The sequence below is a fragment of the Macrotis lagotis genome, chromosome 1 (assembly GCF_037893015.1).
Source record: "Macrotis lagotis isolate mMagLag1 chromosome 1, bilby.v1.9.chrom.fasta, whole genome shotgun sequence".
Lineage (NCBI taxonomy): Eukaryota > Metazoa > Chordata > Mammalia > Peramelemorphia > Peramelidae > Macrotis > Macrotis lagotis.
The window spans coordinates 883,313,655-883,337,118 of NC_133658.1; the positions used below are offsets into that span (position 1 = coordinate 883,313,655).

Below are 23,464 nucleotides of genomic sequence, written 5' to 3' on the forward strand. Positions count from 1 at the left end.
TTATATTAATGAGATGAAGGGGGGGAAGTTGCTGGAAAAAGGTCAAAGGGTTGTATAATAAATCAGTACTATGTGTGTGCATGCTCATACAATGGAGGAACAGGAGGTCAATAAGGTAAGGTAAGGTCAATAGGAAACAGTTTTCTCAATGCATAATTTGGAAGATCTTTTCTAGAATGAAAATTATGTATTAAATTTAGATAATTTATGGATTTTATAGCACTGAGCAGGTAAAGCAAAAGAGACCTGAAAAATTACTCGTTATAGGCTGAAAGAAGGTTCCTGGGATTTAACAACATTGTTGAATGACTCCATACCTTCTTCTTCAACTCTACGCTGATTGCATTGGCTTCCTTCAGGTAGACTGCATTCCCCCAGAGCAAATCTCTTAATGAAGTAAACTGGTGAAATTTCCATTTCCGGAATGCCCACTGTGCCAGGTCAAATTCATGCTGTGTCCAGGGGACTGGGGAGAAAGAGGGGCATAGAGAAAGAAGAAAACTAATAAACAAATCAGAATAAATAAGTTTAATGATAAACTATTTCAAAATATTCAAGTAAAGAAGTAGCTATATTTTTAATATGCTGCTAAAAAGAATATTCTCATACTCCTCTTAAGCTTTGTAGTGTTCTAAATGATAAGGAAAACAATGAGAAGTAACTAAAACCAAAGCTAATCCTTAACTACTCACAGAATATATGTTAACAAAAAATTTTGTTGAGGTCAGTCCTTTCAGTCATGTCCAATTTTTTGTGAGCCCATTTGGGATTTTCTTGGCAAAAATACTAGAGTGGCTTGCCATTTCCTTCTGCAGCTTATTTTACAGATGAATAAACTGAGGCAAATGGGGTCAAGTGATTTGCCCAGAATCACACAGTATGTATCTGAGGCCACATTTGAGCTCAGAAAGATGAATCTTCCTGACTTTAGGCCCAGTCAGCTATCCATTGTACCACCTAGCCACTAAACATAAATTAGTAGACCACAAATTTTTTTCTTAGAATCCATTTCTATTTTCCTAAAGCCCTGAGATTCCTACACAGCAGGAGACAGATAAATGCTAATAAAAACCATGAAGAAGAGGGATTTCTGAAGAAAAATTCTAAGATGGACTTAAAGAATAATGTGCCAGTCACTGCCAGGGATATTCTTTCTCCTACTGGGAAATCTAGGCTGATGTAGGGCTGGGGGGGGGGGGTGGCTCGGAGGAATCACAACTAGCAAGCACCTGACGTACATCCCAAGTAAAGGTGAACCTGCAGCATATTACCCTGGAAAGCATTGGCCTGGCATCCAAACCTGAATTCAAGCCCTTATTCAGTCACTTGCCAGCTTGTCCCCAGGGGAAAGTAATTTGATCTTTCAACTTGGGTTTTCTCATTAGACTATTTGCAAGTCATGGGGTCACTGTGGAAAAGTTCTTTTTAAATTGCCAAGTACTATATAAATGGAAGTGATTATCTCTCAGTAGACCCTGTTCTTCAGGTTGGGGATATATTATAAAATGTTAAAAAATTAATCTAGGACGTCATTCTAGTTGGTGACTAAAGTACATTTACCATAATGAACTTTTAAGATACTTATTAGAATTCTATGTAAAGAGTATATTCAGTTTTCTACCCTCTTTTATGCCACAAAATGAATAAATGTTGCTAATGATGTAGAAAGGCAATATTCAGGGACTCTAGGAAGGTGTGGTTCACACCAGTATTAACTGGAGGCTTGCTCCAGAATGTGACCTTAGTTTCCAAGGAATATCCATTAAATCACTACCTGGTTCAGTGAAATGGAAAATAAAGGAAAGGTTGACCATGGGGGAAGCTTTGTACAGCATTAGTGAGAAGAAGCAGAGCAGAGAGGGGAGGGCTTCAGAAAGAATGAGGCTCAAATGTGGGAAGTTCCCTCTCCCCTCTGATTCACTTCACCTCTAATTAGCAGACTGGGCTTGATGACCTCAAAGGTCCCTTCCACTTTCTATCTAGGAGGCTATGATGGAACAGAAAACTAACAATCAATGAAAAATGAACTGGTCAGATTTATACTCAGGAGAACTTTAGGTCTAAAGAACTCACCTTCTTCTTCTTCCTCTTCCTCCTCAGTGGTTTCAGCAGTAAGAGAGCGGGTCTCAACCTGCTTCTGTAGGGCCTGCAATTTACTTTCATAATCCTGAAGGGAGAGAAAGGAGATACCATGTAGGAGAGAGAGAGAGTGTGTGTGTGAAGGGATGGGGAGGAAAAAGAAAACCAGAGAATGGGGACAGAGAAAAAGAGAACTGTAGTAGGTCTAGAGAGAACAAAGAAAAAAGAAGAGAAAGATAGTAAAGTGCAGAGAAAAAGAAGTGCAAACTGTAGGAAAAATCAATATAGAGCATTCTCCTGGTGTTAACTCCAAAGAAATGTGGTATGGTCTCTTCAGCTTCCTTAAAGACTTTTTAAAATTGAGAAAAAGGAATGGGCAGAAGCAGGACAGTTGTTGATAGAGTAGACTGAGGAATGGTGCCCTTAAAATATTAAGGTGCTCTGAAAACTAACTGTAATATATTTTTCAAAGAATAGTGAAGCTCTGGGGGAAAAAAATTACTACTATTATTTATTACTAAAATAATTTTAATTTCATATCTCATCTAATGAGGAAAATAAAGATTTTAGCTATTAAAATGTTTTATGTTTTAAGGGCAGAATGATTAGCTTTATGGCTTCTATTTCTGGATTAGTAGAGAATTCATATATCTAGATTTTCAAAGGACTATTTTAAGAACTAATAAAATAATGTATATAATTAATTTGCTTATTATGAGAAAGGTTATCTTATTAACTAAGCTGTTATAATAGTGAGCATTTACATAGTATTTTAAGGTTTTTTATAATATAATATTTATTTATAATATTTCATTTGATCCTCACAAAAACCCTAGGAGGGCAGGCAGTGTTGTTATTAACCCCATTTTACAGATGAGAAAATTGAAGCAGACAGTGATAAAGCTACTTGCCCAGGATCAAACAGATAGTGAAGACTGAAGCTGGATTTTCACTCAGGTAACCTTGACTCCAAATTTGGAGTTCTGTCCACTTTGCCATCTAGCTAACTCTATCTATACACTAGAAAACTAATGCTAATAATAGCTGATATCAATGAGTGCATTAGGGGGTTACTGTCCTATCACATACTTTAAGATCATCCAATCTTCAAAATATTTTAAAGGACTTAAAAGAGATTTCACTATAAAATATCCTATTCTGTGAAAATATAGGAGGTACTAAGAAACTCAAATTTATCAAGTCAAAAATTCATTATGTGCAGCTAGGGTGAAAGATATAAATAACACTAAAGGCAGAGATAGCAAAAAAAAAAACTAAACCCATTAAAAAAACAAATCTTGTTCCACCATGTAACTCTCACAGTAAAAACTGGATCATTTTCTATCATTTTCTATAAATGTGTTTCATACCTATACTTTATTTCTGTTCAACCATGTAGTATAGAACAAGTATAAAAAAATAATCTGCAGGAAAAAAACTATTTCCATCAAAATGGGAGGGTTAAAATATGTATGCAGAATGAGATATACGGTGATTTGTTTATGCTGATGGACCTCATTTCTAGGATTGAGCACAGATTTTAACTAATTTCTTTTTTTGAAAGTATCTACTTTCAGAATATTGGGGTAGTCAAAAAAAACTCTACCTTAAGTCACTGATCTAAAGACATATTGTAAAAGCAAAACCAGGAAGGCTAGATAAAAGAGACCTCCCCGAGAATTAAAAAGTGTAACAATAGCATTCCAAAAGAGCCCAACCCAGAGCTTTCCTGTTTTCTTGGACTTCTTAGGTGTGGTCCATTAATGAAGATTCTTTTAAAGTCCAGAGAATTTCAGGGTTGGGTTGTGGTAGGGAGGGAAGGGAACTGGCTATTTGGAATTAAAAACATATTCTATTTTGCAGAACACCACTAAAAGTATACTCGACAAATTATTTCATACTTGGCTCCTCATTACCATGGAGGACAGAAAAGGAAACAATTTTAAATGCTGTGTGGGTTGAGCATCTACTACATACATACATTCTCTCAGGCTCATATTTTTTCCTCTAGGTAGGGAAAGTAGCATTTATCAAGAGATAAGATTACATCTTTACTAACAAAAAATTGTTTTATGGTAATTCGGGAGCAAAGCAGATGGGAAGCCAGAAGACTTGGGTTTAGGGTCATTCCCTGATACTAATTAACTATGTGTAGTGAGCAAGTTGCTTAAAATTCTTTAAAGTTTAATTTGTTAAATCTATAAAATGGAAATAAAATATTCTACTTCATGAAGTTGTTATCCAGTTCTGATATTATAATGAATATAAGGGAGTTTGTAAGTGTCAAAGTGCTTTAAAATATAAAGCACTTTTTAAAATGTTTTGTGATCTACAATTAATATATTGGAGCCTTTGAACTTAGAAAGGGAACCTGGACATTTTCCTGTTTGTTCATCAAGTATGGAAAATATTTCAGTAATAAGCCTGGTCAAGTTACAATGATATTTAGCATTTCTAGAGCAGTTACATGCCTGATCTTGTACTAAACACTCTTCAAGTATCTTCTTTGATCTTCACAACCCTGGGAGGTAGGTGCCATGACTGTCCCCATTTTACAGATGAGAACACTGAGGTGGGTAGAAGTAGAGTGACTTGCCCACAATAAGAAACTGAGGCTGACTTCACAGCACTATTCTTTGCACTACTTGCTGTCATGGCTGTGCAGTTGTGCTATAACAGATAGGCTTCTATAAAATGTTACATTTGGGTGATGATTTCATCTATGTAGAAAACTCCAGGGGTGGAAACTGCCTACATGACTCAAAATTAAAGGATGTTTAGCCTTCCATACACCATACATAGAGTGGTCTGGGCCTACAGATGTTAAGTGACTAGCTCAAGATCATATTTCAGGAAGGATCAGTGTTTGGAATTGAACCTCTCACCTCTTCCAGATAATTTGGACTCCAAGCTAAAGGTTCTAAGCTGTCTTTTTTTTTAAAGGTTTTTGTAAGGCAAATGGGGTTAAGTGGCTTGTCCAAGGCCACACAGCTAGGTAATTATTGTCTGAGGCCGAATTTGAACTCAGGTACTCCTGACTCCAGGGCCAGTGCTCTATCCACTGGGCCACCTAGCCGCCCTGTTGGGACAGTAGTTAGAAAGCATTGTACTTAAGAGTCAAGAAGGTCCCAGGTCTTATTCCAAAGCTTAGTATTTGGTTTTATCTGAAACTAATGGGAAGTATAAAAACTGATTGGTTAGAGTACTGCAGCATAGACAGGAAAACCTAAGTTCAAATCCAGTCTTAGACATTGACTAGCTGTATGATCCTAGGTAAGCCATTTTATCTGAGCCTCCTTTTCCTCAGGTGTAAAATGGAAAAAACAGCAATTACCTTATAGGACTGTGAAGACCAAATGGTCCTCAAAATTAGATAACTATAAAGCACTTTGCAAATCTTAAAAGTATTATATAAACACTAGTGATGATTAGGAGGGCTGCTGTTCTTTTGATTATAGATTCTTAAACTAAGTCTGAGGAGAGACTTGGGGATAGGGGGTGTTTGAAAACTTGAAAAAAAACCTCTATCTTTATTTTTTTAGTCATTTCTAACTTAAAGGAGGAATGTAGACTACAAACATTATTCTGAGAAGGAATCCTTGAGCTCTCCCAGACCAAAAAAAAAGGTCTCCCACCTAGAGTGAAAAATAGACAATCATGGAAGATAAATTTTACATATGATGCAATTAGCCAACAGCTGTTGAGGGTTCACATATAAAGATCCTAAGTCACTTTCCCAAACTAATTCAGATGAACCATCTCAGAATGGACACTTTTCAAAGGCACAGCTCTACATGTATCAGATCTGTGCCTTCTGAGAAATAAAATTAAAGGCAAAAACTACCTTATGAAAAATTGACAAATCACATAACAGAGTAGATTTCTTCTGACTAAATTCCATTGATTCCCCCCCCCCCCATTTTTCAAGAAAAAAACATTTCTTGTTGACTAGGAGTTCTCAGCAAATGGCATAATTTGGCTACATGGCACAGCAGATAGAGCACTGGCCTTGGAGTCAAATCGAGCCTCAGATACTTGACACTTATTAGCTGTGTGACCTTGGGTCAAGTCACTTAACCCTGATTGCCTCACATCCAGGGCCATCTCCAGTCATCCTGATTCATATCTAACCACAGGACACAAATGGCTCTGAAGCATAAAGTGAGAAGTGAGGCTGGTGACTTAGCCCAGCATCCCCTCACTCAAATCCAGTTCACTTGCTTGTCATGGCATCACCTTCCTGATGTCATGGTCTTCTTTAAGAACAAAGGACAAACATTATCATTATCAAGGAACTGGGTTAGCTTGGTTGTTTTCTAATGGACAGTAGGAAATGAATGAAAGGTAAAATAATATATAGGCTTTATGGATGGAATGTAGGAGGTTAAACTGGCCCACCTGCAGCTGGTATTGGTTAAGTATTATTCATTTACAGTGGTAGATTGTAAAAGTCAAAAGTGAAACAAACTCCTACCAAAGAAGAAAATGATGTTTATATATATGGCTCAAATATAAGAAAACAGTGATATGCAAGATTTTATCCCATCAAGTTTAACTTCTGTCTGTATGAGCATTTGAAAACGAAATAATCCTAAGAATGAATGAAAAAGTGATGGTTTCATCCTTTTTGCTTTAGGAAAAATGCTTCTTAACTATAATATTCTATAAAGAAGGTGCTCAGATTTTAATTAAGAATGCAGACTTTTGCTAAAAGGAAAAATAAAAATCTAGGACTAACTATTTAGTGGGTTGATTTTTTTTTGTTTTTTGCAAGGCAATGGGGTTAAGTGACTTGCCCAAGGTCACACAGCTAGGTAATTATTAAGCTTCTGAGATCTGATTTGTACTCAGGTTCTCCTGACTCTAGGGACGGTGCTCTGTCCACTGTGCCACCTAGCTGCCCCAGTGAATTAATCTTGCACTGGAGTATTGGATAGGATTCCATTTTTAATTCCAGATGAGAAAATGGAGACCTCCCAAGTCAGGTCCCACATTATTTCACTCTCCCCTAATCTCAAACTGGGGAATTAGGCACCCACTTCTGAAAGAGTTTCAGAATTTATTGAAGGACCTCTGTAGCAATACAAGCTAGCTCTGCTATTCTAGAGCTTAAGTTCTTGTACTCCAGACAGTCTTCAGAATCTTTAGGCTAAGAAACATGGAAACAAATGGTAAAGTCCACAGGGTTTTTCTTTTTTATTGGAAGAAAGATTCAACACTTCCTCTTACAGTAAAATGGGAAGAAAAATTAACATGAATTTCACATCCTAAAATGGTTCAAGACAAATATCTAAAGCAAATTTTATTATCCATAAGGGATGACAACATTAAATACACATTACTAAAATTATTCATTATCAAATGGCCCTCAATTTCTCAGGCAAATACCCTAATTTGCATCGCTCCTAAGAAGGTTTCTTCCTTAAGGGAGATGAAGTCAGAAGAAACCTCTCCTGTCCCTACCTTGAAGGTGATTCATTAAGGCAACTGAATAAATGATCATTAACAGAATTTAATCATTAACAAAATTCAATACTGCATCATCTCCTGTAGTTTGAGAGTCAGTTTCAACAGACCCATAAGTGTTAAAATTTCAGCATTACTATCCTTATCTAAAATATGAACAGTATGGTCACTTCAAGCCACTTCAATGTAATGAACGAAGTCCAATCCCTTTTCTAGTAAAGTAACATTCTACACTGCTAAGGACAGCTAAGTAGTAAAAATCATTTAAAGGAAAAAAATCACTTTGAAACAAATTCATACAATATCATTAATGCTGCTTTCTACCTTTATTTTACTCTCTTAGTGATACATTTTGGTTTGTGAATTGCCAGTAGCTAGTAGGGCTCCCCTGGATTCCCATTACTATCCATCCTATCACTATCTAGTGCCAAGTCTTTTAAGAGCTGCATTTTTGTTCAGTCACACTAGTGGTTATTGACACTACCATAATAATAGTAACTAAAGTTCTGATCATCTTTCTCTATACCTCCACTACTTAAGCTTAAGAGGACAAGCTATTCAAATTGTAAAACTGGGTTAAATTGACAATGCCACATTTCAAAGTGTAAGAAGGGTTAATAATTTCATCCAGAGAATCAATGATGTAGGTTTATTCATATTAGACTATTCACTAAAACAAATCTCTTTTGAAATGAGCTTTTACAGGACATAAATGTCATCAGCCCTAATTGCCAAATCTTGGATGATTTTTCTCTCTGAATTCTGTGCACTAAAGGGCTATTTTTAGAGTTCTGAAGATTTTTTTTTGACCAAGAGAACAAGTAAAAAAATAATAGCAAATGAGCACAAGTATATAATCAAATGTGACAGACATATATGAAATTCTTTGGAATATCATATTGCATACTATATTCCTAAGTGTAAAAGAAAATAAATTTTTTTTTATTTTAACAATTTACCAAGTTACTTCCACTGTCTAAAGGGAACAGGTAGCATAGACATAGATTAAATATGCTACCCTATGTAAAAATCATGTAACTATCAAATTGGAAGTTGGAGACAAAAAAAGAACATTTTCTAGAGTTGAGGCTCGAGTAATTAATTTTCACATTTTAAAATGTATACTTTTTTGCAGAAGTAGAAGACTGAGAACATATGAAAGGACAGGTTGGTTTCAACTGCCTAACCTAAGGATAAAATGATAAGGGACAAAGATGGCCTACACCAAATGAAGTGACCTGAGGTAGTCTACCAAATACATTCATGCAATTTGAAAACAGGAGATTGTCATTTTTACTGAATGCATTTTAAGGGTGATTCTTCCCATATTCAATTAACAACAAAAAGTTTAAAAATAGGATTGGGTTCAAACATTGAAGGCAAATAAGTCCTCCAAAAATTCTGATTTTTATTTTTGAAGGTAAAAGTTGAAAGAGCTAATATGAAGCAAATGAATGCTTTTTAGCACATTAAGAAAGCATCTTCTCAGAAGCAAAGAAACAAATCCCATAATAGTAATGTGTTTCAATAAGGCCAAAGTGCACACACACATGTGCACGTGCACACACACAACACACACAAACACACACAATACCCCTCTCCAAAACAACCCCACCCCCAATTATATCCTTAAGGCTTCCTTAAACGTAACCTGCTCTGTAATTTTCCTCACCATCTAAGAAGGTTCAAAGTTGAGTAGATGTCTTAAGTTGTGTAATTTTGAACAATGTGAACTTTACAGACATGTCTGGTTCCTCACACTCTTTCTGGCAATGTGGCACAAAGGAATGGGAAGAAAGCTGAAAAGGAAACCAATCTCTTCCCATCAATAATATTTTCATTTTCATTTTTTTTAGTTTTTTGCAAGGCAAATGAGGTTAAGTGGCTTGCCCAAGGCCACACAGCTAGGTAATTATTAAGTGTCTGAGACTGGATTTGAACCCAGGTACTCCTGACTCCAGGGCTGGTGCTTTATCTACTATGCCACCTAGCCACCCCTAATATTTTCATTTTCCACTGGATTCTCCAAAGAGTGAAACGATCTGAAACCAGAATGCACTAAAAATGAGGTTATCTATAGGAACACAGATTTTTACCAGTCTTTCTACTCTCAATTAGATTTGTAAAAGCTTAAGAAGATTTTTTAATAATTTCTAACTAAAAGAACACCTTCAGCATCTACACTTTCAAGCTCAAACCAACTTTATTGTTATTATTTCATCTTTTCTATGAGAGCAGTATCATTTCCTTGTCTTGTCCCCTCCCATCCCACCCCGCATTCTCATACAAGCAGTACTATTCCAAGACTAGAATGCTTTCTTGGCATTTTGTTACTGTCATTTTTAAGTTGGAGCAAGAACATGTAAAGTTCATTACACAGTGGGTTAAGATTCAAGCTGCAAACAATATACATACTCCCAATTACTGCGCCATCTAATACAAGTTTCAATGTCATGGTAATTTCATACAAGTTATGACATTTACAGAACTAGGAAGGAGAAAAACAGCTTTCTTCATCCATTCTACAAAATAACTGACTCAGCTCTTCCCTGCAAACCATGGAAGAAAAAGAGTAGCTCTGTGTAAAATGCAAAGCTCTATAATACTTCCATGTCAGTCAAAATCAAGTTTTGGTTTTATGGACAGTTAAATCCAATTTGGGAAGGGAAAATGGAAGTTGGACTGAAATCTAAAGTTGTGACTGTACAGTTGTATACCATTTTATCAATTTCTAACAGTTAAGAAACATGACATTCAACACTAGATAAATATTCCCTTTTTAACTGTCACTAAATTTAAGAGGCAATTCATTCTGGACAGCAAAGTCCCATTTAAACTTTGAAACAGTAGCACTAGATCAAAACAGAAAAGTTCTTGTAATTAAATCCAATAATCTGGCACACACAAAGCACACACACAAATTTTCATGAAAAATCAGGGAATACAAATGGTCTTCCAAATTTCCAGAAAATGTCCCATCAATGATAAACAATCAAAAAGGGATATATTCAAATTCCAGTGCTTTATGTAAGGTGTAAGATTAAGAACTAAATCTCTGCTGGAATACAACATCAAAAATCACAACAGGAATCCTATGTGTGGTTGCAGAACACAAAGGGAGACCATTTCAAGTGTTTTTCAATCATAAATCAACTTTACCATTCCCCTTTTTCTCCCAACAAAATTTCAAGCTTGTCCAAGTAAGTTACACTGTGGTTTCTCTACCAGTTTTGAGATTAGGTGCAGAGAACTGTCTTCTCATTCGAGGTGGCGTCACAAACTGGTTATAGTGGTTGGGTCGATCGGTCTGCTTCTGGTAGAAACTGGATACATTGCCTTCCATTTGTCCTCCAGTGTTGTAATTACAGTAAGGCTGGCGGTGCTGATGAATATGGCGCTTCTGCTGGAAAGCTTGTAGATCAGGATTCTGATGCCCATTGAAGGACTGTAATGATTCTGATGATGTAGACTGAGCACGAACATTTTTCTGCTGGCCATTATTGAGGGAATTACTTCTCCATCGTAACTGAGGAGGTGGCTGTTGCTGATGATTATTAAGATGCTGTTTGCTAACTTGTATGGAATCTTGGCTTCGATTACCTTGATGACCCCATGTGGATTGGGGGTCCTTAGACATTGCTCTACCAACTTTTTCTTGGTTCTCTTCACTTCCTTTTCTATCCTCTTCCTCTTTTGGAATTTTTAATTCTATAACCTCATCTTCTGTTATAATGATATGCGTTCCTGGACTCCAAGAGTTTCTGTGTTTGGGATTACTCTTAAATGGGAATCGAGGCTTTCGGTTCTCTGGGGGAATAAATCTATGTGGTACATTCTGTCTGCGGAGCTGCTTGGTTATCTCCTGCTGTTGCAAGTTCTTAAATCGAATTTGCTCTTGCCTCATCCACCGAAGACGCCCACGTCTAAAGGCTGGATCCCCATCCATCAACTGTGAAACACGCTCTTCTTTTCCAGGTTCCTCACTGTCTGATTTGTTAGTGACAGCAGCAAAGTTTGGATCTTTACTTTTGTAGTTTCCTTGAGATTTCTGTTCTTGTGATCCAATCAGTGGCAAGACCTTTTCCATTTTTAACATTTTATTTCTCAATACTTTGATCTCTTCATCTTTCATGTTGTTTTGTTTTTTGACTTCTTGTAAAATATCCTCCAGTTTATCTATGTGTACTTTGAGATCATCTACATCAGTGACTCCTTTCCCATTGGCCATTACATCCTCAATTCGCTCATCTCCAACACCAACTGTGTCCCAGACATCTCTGGCCACTGCCCTCCAAGAATCTCGCTCATTGGGGTCTTTCTTTCCATACATGGCACAAAGTTCTTTCATTTTAACAATGGCTAAGGCCTCAATCTCTTGTCGGCTGTGTCTGAAATCATTGAGGGCAACCTCATAGCAGATTTCTTTTACAGCCTGAATCTTGAGGTCTGAGATGGTGACCCATTTGGAGTCTTTGCTGAGGCGCCTTCTTTGGGGAATCTGGTACATTTTGATTGGTTCTCGTTTCTTCCCACTGCTAGGGAGCCCGCATTTTTTAACAATGGTTTGTAACTTGCTAGGAGGTAGTTTTTCTCTCAGGGAAGTAATCAGCCTCCAGCTCTCTTCACAGGACCTCTTGTCTGAATCGTCCCCGCTATCAGAATCTGCATCCTTTGGAAAAACAAAATCAAAAAATGGCCCCCAGATAACCAAAATTAAAATGGAAAAAGGAAAATCAAATTGAAGAAAAAAAATCAAGCAAAAAAAACTTAACCAAACTTAAAAAATAAATTAAATAATGTGATAACTTTTCAGGACACAATATTAAGATACTAAAAAGTCATTGGCCCATAGGCTCATTATTTAAATGATGCCATCTCTACTTAAAAAATTCTCATGATGTCTGATAAAGTGAATATTATAAATATTTCACTCACTTTTGATCACCCCAAACCAATGAGACAATACATCTCTTTTTTTAAAAGCCCAAAAAGCTGCACCCCAGACATGCTTTAAAACCATGCAAACACTCCCCACATTTGCCTTGGTTATTGTTGCTGTGTCTTCCAGAAACTCTTTCCCCCATGAGCGAGCACAGGTGTCATACAGAGGTGTGACGAGTAGCCAGATTAACATTGGTTAGTAATGCTGTAGTATGCCGAGGCATTGTTTTTGGTTGTTGTTTAGAGTTGGCTTTACTAAAAAGAGAGGAGCCCTAGAAAAAAGTTAGGAGATAAGAAAGTAGAAACTAAGCAGTCAACAAGGAAGGTGTTAAAGGTGCCCAGAGTGCATCTATACAGAATTCAGTGTGAGAGTTTAACCACCATGGAAGTTTACTATGAGATAAATAAATGTAAGACTATTCTTCCCATGAAAATGGTTTCAATTTGCAGCTTTCTCATGTCATTAATTATGTATGCATCCAATTTACATACAGAGAAAAGGTTTGCTGTTCAAAAAAAACAGGAAAAAAACAAATGCAATTATGATAATTTTTCATAAGGGGAAAAACCTCGCTATAAAATACTAGAAAGTGGCAGATCATAATTTAAAAAACCTACTAGGTCAAATATGTTTTGTTTAAATTTTCTTTTTATTAAGTTCTTCAGCTATTTTTTTTTTTAGGGTTTTTGCAAAGCAAATGGGGTTAAGTGGCTTGCCCAAGGCCACACAGCTAGGTAATTATTAAGTGTCTGAGGCCAGATTTGAACTCAGGTACTCCTGACTCCAGGGCTGGTGCTCTATCCACTGTGCCACTTAGCTGTCTCTCAGCTATTTTTTTTAAAAAATATTGTTTTTTACTAAGTTATTATACATAGAAACATACAAATGCTATTTGTAGTTGCTGAGACAGCTTAAGTAGTACAGAAGAGTATTGGACTTTAACTTCAGGGCAGATAAAAGTCATTAAAAGGTCTAGCTCTTGTTCGATGACATACTAACTGCAAAAAATTAAGAATTTATCAATTTAAAAATAGCAGAATTGTCAAACTGTCTGGTTCTAAAGTAATCTTTACAATCAGTGTTTTTAAAAGCTAATATGATTTAGGATGAACATATCAAATTGAATCCTTAATAAGCAATCTTTAAGGTTTATTAATGAAAAGCCTATTCTACAGTATCTTCTTTTTTTTTTAACAATTGGGTATTTTAAAAGGGTACATAAATCAGTTTCATTAAATATAAATAAAGTTTTATAGAAACTGAATAATGAAAAACAAAATGGCAAGTCAAAGCGACCATTTTCCTTGGCTAAGTTGCATTTTTCCAAATAAGCTTTTCAAGATAAGGCAAAAAAAAGTATATTTTGAAAACAGTCAATCCTAATTCATTTTTCAGAATAGAATAAACATAGTGTACATTTACATATATACATGTATATAAAGGCATATTTATTGATGAGAAAAGCAGATAATATTTAATAGCAAGTATAATAAGAAGTTCATAATTTCTGAAGATATTGACCTGTCTAGTAGTGGTGAGTAATTTACCTCCTAAAAAAACAAAAATATATATTATAACTTTATTTCTTGTCCTTTTGAAGGGATTTTATTCTGTAAGCTTTCTTAGTCTACTTGGAAATGTGGCATTAAACAGCTAGTTTATAGTATTCTATAATAAATATAATTCTATGATTAAATAATTTTTTGAAAATATATATGAATTAAGTTCATGGATTATTATTAATTTTAATAGCTAGTTTTGTTCCACAAATCTCACAAACACTAAACTCATAAGTCAATCCCCTAACAATGCATAAAATCTGACACTGAGCACAAATGCTAAAAAACTTTCTATGTACACTACTTAGGTGGAACATTACATCAACCCTGTGAGGTAGAGGACTACAGGTACTGGTGCTATTATCTATATTTTAAATATAAAAAAACTCAAAGATGTTGTAACTTTCCCCAGGTTACAGAGCTCATAAAACAGGATACAAAAACAGTCTTCTAACACCAGGTCCAACATTGCATACATACACAAACCAAATTATCTATCAAAGATTGCAAGAGATAGGAAAGGAGTAGATTTTAATGTTATTACCAATTTTAGTAGGAATTCTTGAGTTGTTTTGCTCTTTAAAGTTGTCTAGCTCTCAATAGCTATACATTTGAGTATACTATCTTTTGGTTCTGCTTTCTTTATTCTGCTAAACTTCATATAAGTTTTTGTATTTCTTTGAATTTTTAATATTCATTTATGGTATAATATTGATCCCTTACATATACTTTAACTAACTTAGCTTTTCCCAATCTTTGGACAAATGATCGGTGTCTAACGTTTTGCTCTTATAATGATGCTATGAATATTTTAAATAGATATTTAGTATCAATTGCCTAAACCTAATAGAGAGACCATAAGAGTGTGAATAATTTTTCAACTTTCCTTCCTCTCACCCAAAACAATTGGAAGAAATCACATAATCACAGAGGTGGGAAAAGACCTCAGGGACAATGTCCTTATTCAAGTCCACATGTGAAAAATTACTTCCTTTAAAACAAATATTTAAAATAATCTAGAATTAGATAACCTCCATTAATGGGGCAGGTTGATGACAGAGTGGAGAGAGTACAGGGTGTGCTTGTCGGTTCAGATTGAGGCTCAGTAGATACATGACCCTTGGACAAAAGATTAGGAAGTCTTTCTTTAAATGAAATTTAAATTTACCTTTTTGACTTTTTCGTCATCTATGTCTAGTCTGACCTTCTGGGGTCAAGCAAAAAATTAGAACTTCACCATATATACTCCACCCATATTAATTTTTAATTAACCAATGATTTTTTCATTTTAGGTTTTTTTGCAAAGCAATGGGGTTAAGTGACTTCCCCAAGGCCACACTGCTAGGTTAATTATTAAGTGTCTGAGGCCGGATTTGAACTCAGGCCCTCTTGACTCCAGGGTCAGTGCTCTATCCACTGTGCCACCTAGCTGCACCTTAACCAATGATTTTTAAATCATATTTGTCAATTTAATGAGTGTGACGTGATTCTTTAGAGTTGTTTAATTTGTTCATTGGTAATATTATTATTGTTAATTAACAATTTGCATTTTTCCTTTAGAAAAAAATTTCTTGGATCATTTTTCTATTAGGGAAAAGCTCTAATTCTTACTGAGTTGCATAAAAACTCCCCACATATTTTAGATATTTTTATCAGATGTTTTCATGTGAAGGTTCTTTTAAGTTCATAAATTCTTTTAATCTTAAGTTATGTTTTATCTGCATACTATTAAACCTTTCTAATAGACTCTATAATCAGAGGTATTAAACACTTGACCCATGGCCATGTGGTCCACAACATTTTCCAGTGCAGCTCAAACCTAAGTAAAATATATGTGGGAAATATTTTAAAATATGCTAATATAGTTTTCTCACTCAAAGCAGTTGCAGAAATACATATGAATAGTTTAGTGGCACCCATTTTTAGTTACCTTTTGACTCTTGTTTTCTAGGATGGCTAGTTTCAAACAGATCTCTAGTAATGAGACATGTGAATCCATGCTTCTTGTTTTTTGTGATGTGACTTTATTTTAGATAATGAATCTATGTGAAATTTGTTGGGGAATAATGGAATAAAAATGCTTGTTTCAACCTGGTTTTCTACCAAAACACCAGCCAATTTGTCTTAAGGGTTTCTTAATAACTAGATGGCTATTCATATGCTTCTAAGTCTTGCTTAGTGAAGGGCAAACCACTCCCAATTTTTTTCATTTACTTTTATAATTCTTGATTTTTTGTTCCTTCATATCAATTTTGTGGTATTATTATTGTCTTACTTTATAAAGTATCTTTTTAGCAATGTGATTGTCATGGAATTAAACATCTAAACTAATGTGCATTCCGATACTAGTCTAGATGAGTTATGAACAATGACTCTTTCCCCTTCATTTATCTAAGTCAAATTTATTTTACATCTGTACTTCTATGAGTCCCATACATCTTTATGGGTAAACACCCCAACATTTAGTTAACATTTAGTTAACTTTGTGACTAACAAATATTTCTCCTAATTCATCTTTTTTCCTGGCTTTTTCCTCTAAAATACAGATAACTGAAGATTTTTGAGAATTTATATTGTTAGATTGGATACAGAATAATCCTTCTTCTCCCTGAAAACAATTGGAAGAAATCACATAAACACAGAGCTGGGAAAAGACCTCAGGGACAATGTCCTTATTCAAGTTCACATGTGAAAAATCATTTCCTTTAAAACAAATATTTAAAATAATCTGGAACATAACCTCTACTAATGGGGCAGGTTGATGGCAGAGTAGAGAGAGTGCAGGGCATGGTGTCAGTTCAGATCGAGTTTCAGTAGATACGATGACCCTTGGACAAAAGATTAGGAAGTCTTTCTCTAGGTCAAATTTAAATTTGCCTTTTTTTGACTTTTTAATCTATATTACATGGATTTTTTTCTGATTATCTAAATTATTCTGTATCAAATATCCTTTTATTCAAAAAGGACATGATTTTTCTTCTTATTTCTAATATCTATCCATTTCTCTAGTTTCACTTATTTTTTTATTTTTATTTTTTTAGGGTTTTTTTTTTTTTGCAAGGCAAATGGGGTTAAGCAGCTTGCCCAAGGCCACACAGCTAGGTAATTATTAAGTGTCTGAGACCGGATTTGAACCCAGGTACTCCTGACTCCAGGGTCAGTGCTTTATCCACTACGCCACCTAGCCGCCCCTCTAGCTTCACTTATACCTAGAGCTAAATTTCTTTTGTTGTCAAGTAATAATTGTGAAAATAGTCATTCTAACATCAATTCTGAACTTACTGGAAAAGCTTCAATGCCTTTCAATTACAAATAACTGTATCCTCTCATTGTAGATAGATGCTTTTAGTCAAATTAAAATCCTTTCATTTGAATGCTTTTCAGTATTATTAACATGAGTACTGCATTTTATAGAAGCCCCCCCGCCCCATATCTATGGATATAACCATGTGGTTTTGTTATAAATATTTATTATACTATTTACTTTCTTAATGTTGACTCACCTTTTCTTTAATGGCATAAATTCAACTTAATCATAACTATATATTGCTATAATTTAGGGGCTTATTTAATAATTTAAAATAATATTCATTAGTGATACCATTCTAGTTAGTTTCTAGGGGAAAGCAATCTGGTGTGGCAGATTAAATTTGAGAATAAAAGGACCTGGGTTCAAATTTGGTTTTCCACATTTATCATTAAGGGCAAGTCACTTAATTTCTATGACACATGCTTTTGTTTTCCAAGATTCCTCATTATTATTTACCTCTAGAAACTGCAGCTCCTGCTATGTAAAATGAGGGTAGCACCAGCAAGTATTCACACCAGATGATTTGAGGCAAGCTTAAATGAGGGGTTGTGTGGAAAATTTTTAAACATCAGTTCTTTTTTTTTTCTGATTTCTCCTTCCCTTTGGGGATTTAGAACCAAGTTTATCTAATAGAAAGAGATTGGTTCAGTGTCTTCTTTCTCTAATTCTCAAAACAGTTTATTATTTGTACCTTAAAAGTGTAAAAGAATTTGCTTGTAAATCCATTATCTAGCTGATTTTTTAGCTCAGTTAGACTTTGCTTAGTTTCTCTGAAATTGGGTTACTTGCATTATCTAATTCATGCTTTCTTCTTTCACACATTTTTACACATTCATAATTTTTAAGTTTCAATCTTGTTACCAAGGAATCAAAGACACAGTTTCTTAAATTTATTTTTTTTTCCATTTGCTATGACTGCCCATTTCTTATTTTGGTAATTCAATGTTCCTCTTTGCTTGATCAAATGTGTCTGATGGCTTGCCAAATTTATTTTTCTTAAAAAAATCCACTAAATATTTTATTAGTTTAAAAATTTTTAAATGATATTTATTGATCCTTTAGTATTCAACATCTCTTTTGCACTTGTTGTGGAGTTAACTTGTTATCTGGAGATTCTTTTAAAACTGCATACTCATTTGTCATCTCTTTTTCTCTTTTGTTAAATAAGTGGTAAGGGAAGTGATTTAACCATAAAGACTTCTTTAGCTGTATCTCATGAATTTTTCCTACTACTACCATTGTCCTATTTTTAAAAAAACTCTTTTAATGACTTACTCTGTGACCCATTTAACTGTAAATACTGTATTTTAGTTTCCAAATGGGTCTTAATAGTTTGTTCTTATTTTCTTTGTTGATTATAATTTTTATTCTATTATGGTTCATAAAAGTTTAAGATTTCTGCCATGCTACATCTATTTATTAGTTCTAGTAAAAAAATTAATTTTTGTGTAAGTCCTATAAGAGAATGAGAAATGTTTACTGTACTACTCTCCTTTCAAAAGTCTTCATATAGTTATCAAGTTCAGTTTTTCCAATACTCTGTCCAAACCAACCTTATTGCTTATGCCAGGACTTTCTAAAATGTGGCTAGTAGTGCAATTTTGGGTTTACTAAATGTTTTAATAAACAAAGCCAAGCTACTGCAGAGCTCTCACTAAAATGGCAAATCCTCAAAATATCTTGTTTATTATTTCTTTTTGTTTATTTTACTTTTTTAAAGATTTTATTTATTTGGAATTTTACAATTTTCCCCCTAATCTTGCTTCCCTCTCCCCACCCACCACAGAAGGCAATTTGCCAGTCTTTACACTGTTTCCATGGTATACAATGATCTAAATTGAATGTGATGAGGGAAAAATCATATCCTTAAGGAAGAAAAATAAAGTATAAGAGACAGTAAGTTTACATAATAAGATATCAGGTTTTTTTTTTTCTAAATTAAAGGTAATAGTCCTTGGTCTTTATTCATCCACAATTCTTTCTCTGGATATAGATGGTATTCTCTATTGTAGATAGCCCCAAATTGTCCCTGATTGCTGCACTGATGGAATGAGCAAATCTACCAAGGTTGATCATCAGCCCTATGTTGCTGTTGGGGTATACAATATTTTTCTGGTTCTGCTCATCTGGCTCAATATCAGTTCATGCAAATGCTCCAGGCCTCCCTGAATTCCCGTCCCTCCTGGTTTCTAGTAGAACAATAGTATTCCATGACATAAATATACCACAGTTTGCTAAGCCATTCCCCAACTGAAGGACATTTACTTGATTTCCAATGCTTTGCCACCACAAACAGTGCTGCCATGAATATTTTCGTACAAGTGATGTTTTTACCCTTTTTCATCATCTCTTCAGGGTATATACCCAGTAGTGGTATAACTGGATCAAAGGGTATGCACATTTTGTTACCCTTTGGGCCTAATTCCAAATTGCTCTCCAGAAAGGTTGGATGAGATCACAGCTCCACCAACAATGTATTAGTGTCCCAGATTTCTCACATGCCTTCCAACACTGCTCATTGTCCTTTCTAGTCATATTGGCTAGCCTGAGGGGAGTGAGGTGGTACCACAGAGATGCTTTAATCTGCATTTCTATCATAAGTAATGATTTAGAGCAATTTTTCATATGACTATGGATTGCTTTGATTTCCTCATCTGTAAATTACCTTTGCATATCCTTGACCATTTGTCAATTTGAGGAATGGCTTGTTTTTTCAAAAATTTGACTCAGCTCTCTGTAGATTTTAGAAATGAGTCCTTTGTCAGAAATACTAGTTGTAAAGATTGTTTCCCAGCTTACTACATTTCTTTTGATCTTGGTTATGGTGGTTTTGTCTGTGCAAAAGCTTTTTAATTTAATGTAATCAAAATCATCTAGTTTATCTTTTAGTGATGTTCTCCATCTCTTCCTTGGTCATAAACTGCTTCCCTTTCCATAGACCTGACAGGTAAACTATTCCTTGATCTTCTAGTTTGCTTATAATATTGTGGGGTTTTTTGTTTTTTTAGTTTTTGCAAGGTGAATGGGGTTAAGTGGCTTGCCCAAGGCCAGGCTAGGTAATGATTAAGTGTCTGAGGCCAGATTTGAACTTGGGTACTCCTGACTCCAGGGCCGGTGCTCTATCCATTGTGGCACCTAGCCACCCCTATAATATTGTTTTTTTATGTCTAAATTCTGTATCCATTTTGATCTTATCTTGGTATAGGGTGTGAGGTGTTGGTCTAATCTAAATTTCTTCTATACTAACTTCCAATTTTCCCATAAGTTTTTATTGAATAGATAGTTTTTATTACAATAGCTGGACTCTGGGTTTATCAAAAAGCAGATTACTATAATCATTTTCTACTACTGCAACTAGTCTATTCTTGTCTATTATTTCCAATAAAAACTTTTAAAAGTAAGATTGGATGGCTTTGATTTAGGTCTTTATGCCTATCAGGTGGCATTTCTTTGAAGAACATGGTTGATTATTATTTGGTGATCATTCAACACACTGAGGGTCATTTTCTAGTTTTATTACTATTGCATGCATTATAATGAATCTGGAAGATTATCTGTTTTCCACTGTTCTTAAAAATGTTCCTAGCTCATTTTTTTTCTCCCTTTAGTCTTTAGTGCTATTTTTTTTTAGTTTTTTTTGCAAGGCAATGGGGGTTAAGTGGCTTATGCAAGGCCACACAGCTAGATAATTATTTAGTGTCTGAGGCCAAATTTGAACTTAGGTCCTCCTGACTTCAGGGCCAGTGCTCTATCTACTGCACCACTTAGCTGACCCAGTCTTAGTGGTTTCTTATTCTATCCTTTACAACATATTGTCTGTATAATTTCTCATTTGTAATTTGCTTCAGCCTACTCACATTTATCAAAGGTTTTTCTAAGGTCTTTTTGATGATCCTCAACTTCAATTCCTCAGACGCTAGGGTTAGCCCATTACTCACAGGCATGCAATAACACAGTTTTTCCAGATGCTAATACAGATTCAGGAACAAATAATGAGTAGGAGGAATTCCTAACCTTTTGTGTGTAATTCTTTGGGCAGTCAGCCTAATGAAACCTGTGGACCCTTTCTCAAAATATGATTTTAAGTGCACAAAATGTTTTTAAGCTCATAGTCTCTAGGTTAAGAAATCTTGTCCTAGACCTTCAATGTAAATGATTATGATTTGATGTTTTAAGGTAAATTTCTTGAAAACGGTAGACCGTTTTATTTTCTAAAAGCAGTTTTCTTAGCTTTTTATTAGGCAGTTCAAGGCTTTACATAGACATACATATTTACACATGAATATATGTGTGTACATACATATGTGTATATGTATATATGTATGTGTGTGTGTGTGTGTGTATATATATATATATATATATATATATATATATATATATATATATATATATATAGTTTTGTGTCTACTGGATTCTCTTCAAAAAGCTTTTTTCTTATTTATGAGCACAAGGTAATAGACAGCTAGATTTGGTTCCAATAATCTAACCTAAATCTTTTTTAATTTACACAAAGATACCTTGTCCTCCCACAGGGATACCTTACCCTCCTACTCATTCCAAGTACCACATTTTATGGAAATATGGATTTGATGGATTATGAAATACAGAACTGTAATTTCAGCACTGGAGGGAATTTTTAAAAAATATTTTGTTTATTTAAGGCAATGGGGATTAAGTGACCTGCCCAAGATCACAAAGCTAGGTAATTATTAAGTGTTTGAGGCTGGTTTTGAACTCAGGTCCTCCTGATTCCAGAGCCGGTGTTCTAATCCACTGCATCACCTAGCTGCCCCCTGGAGGATATTTCCAGAGTGGAAAATTGTTCCCTTAAAGCATCACTTTATTTGTAACTTAAGAGTCTTAGGAAAATGACTAGGTAACTGAGATGCTATGTGTAGAGGTTCACTGCAAAGTTGCCCAGATGCCATGGTTCAGGTTCAGGTTCATTTGGTTTGTTTCCTGTCACTGAATTAGCTTGTAGAAGCTGAAACAGGACTCTTATGGACATGTGAATTATTTTTACAGAATCCCTCCAGGATTCTCTCTGACAAGGAAACCTAAGATTTTGACAACTTCATTTCCTGATGAATTAAATTTAAGTTACTTTTTCAATTATAAATCAGCTGTGCTGATGTCCTTCCCCCCCCTTATTTTTCCTTTATAAAAGTCCTTTGTGGTACTCTAAATCACTACTAATTAGAGAAATACAGATTAAAACAACTCTAATGTACCCTTCACACCTATGAGACTGGCTAATATAGCAAAAAAGAAAAATGATAAACATTGGAAGTGACGTGAGAAAACCAGGATATCAATGCACTGTTGCTGGAGTTGTGAACTGGTTCAACTATTCTAGAGAGCAATTTGGAATCATGCTCAAAAGGCTATAAAACTGTGACTACCCTCTAATCCAGCAATATCATTTCTAGGTCTGTACCCCAAAGAGATCAAGAACAAAGAAAAGAAGTATAAAAAAATTCATAAAAATTCTTTTAGTTGTGGTTAAGAAGTAGAAATTGGGGGGATTTTCATTAATTGAGGAATGGCTGAACAAGTTACGGCTTATAATTTTGATGAAATACTACTGTATTATAACAACTGACAAGAAGAATATTTCAGAAAAACCTGGAAAGACTTACACAAACTGATGTAAAATGAAATGAGCAGAACAAGAAGAATACTGTTAACAGTAACAACAATAATGAAAAATGAAGAACTGTGAATAATTTAGCTAATCTCATCAATATCATCTAAGACAATTCTAATGGACTCAATGAAAAATGCCATCAGCTTCCAGAAAAAGACCTTATGTTGTGTGAATATAGACAGAAGCTCACTCTTTTTCTTTTTTTCTTTCTTTCCTTCCTTTCTGTCTTCTTGCACAAAATGACTAAACCAGAAATGTTTTACATGATAGCACATGTATAAATCTATATCAAACTGCTTAGTGTCTCATAGATGGAGGACAGGATGGAGTGAGGGATAGAATTTCGATCTCAAAATAAACAAAAAGAATATTAAAAATTGGTTTTACATTGTAATTGGGAAGAAATAAAATATTTTTGAAAAACACTATTAAATCAGGTCTCTGGGGAAAGAATATGGTAG

At 34.8% G+C, this 23,464-nt stretch overlaps 1 protein-coding gene across 7 annotated transcripts in view; it reads right to left on the minus strand.

Annotated features, from left to right (window-relative positions):
* Positions 1–23,464, minus strand: part of KIF1B (kinesin family member 1B) — a 192,324-nt gene that overhangs the window by 70,030 nt on the left and 98,830 nt on the right. For 6 of the 7 annotated variants that reach the window (XM_074218481.1, XM_074218482.1, XM_074218480.1 and 3 more), the window contains 2 exons: positions 2,074–2,167; positions 318–466 (listed from right to left, as the gene is read on the minus strand). In XM_074218481.1, the coding sequence (XP_074074582.1) occupies positions 318–466; positions 2,074–2,167 (243 nt within the window). Of the gene's footprint in view, positions 1–317; positions 467–2,073; positions 2,168–2,814; positions 12,215–23,464 lie in introns of those variants that run through there. The other variant, XM_074218486.1, reaches the window with a different exon arrangement.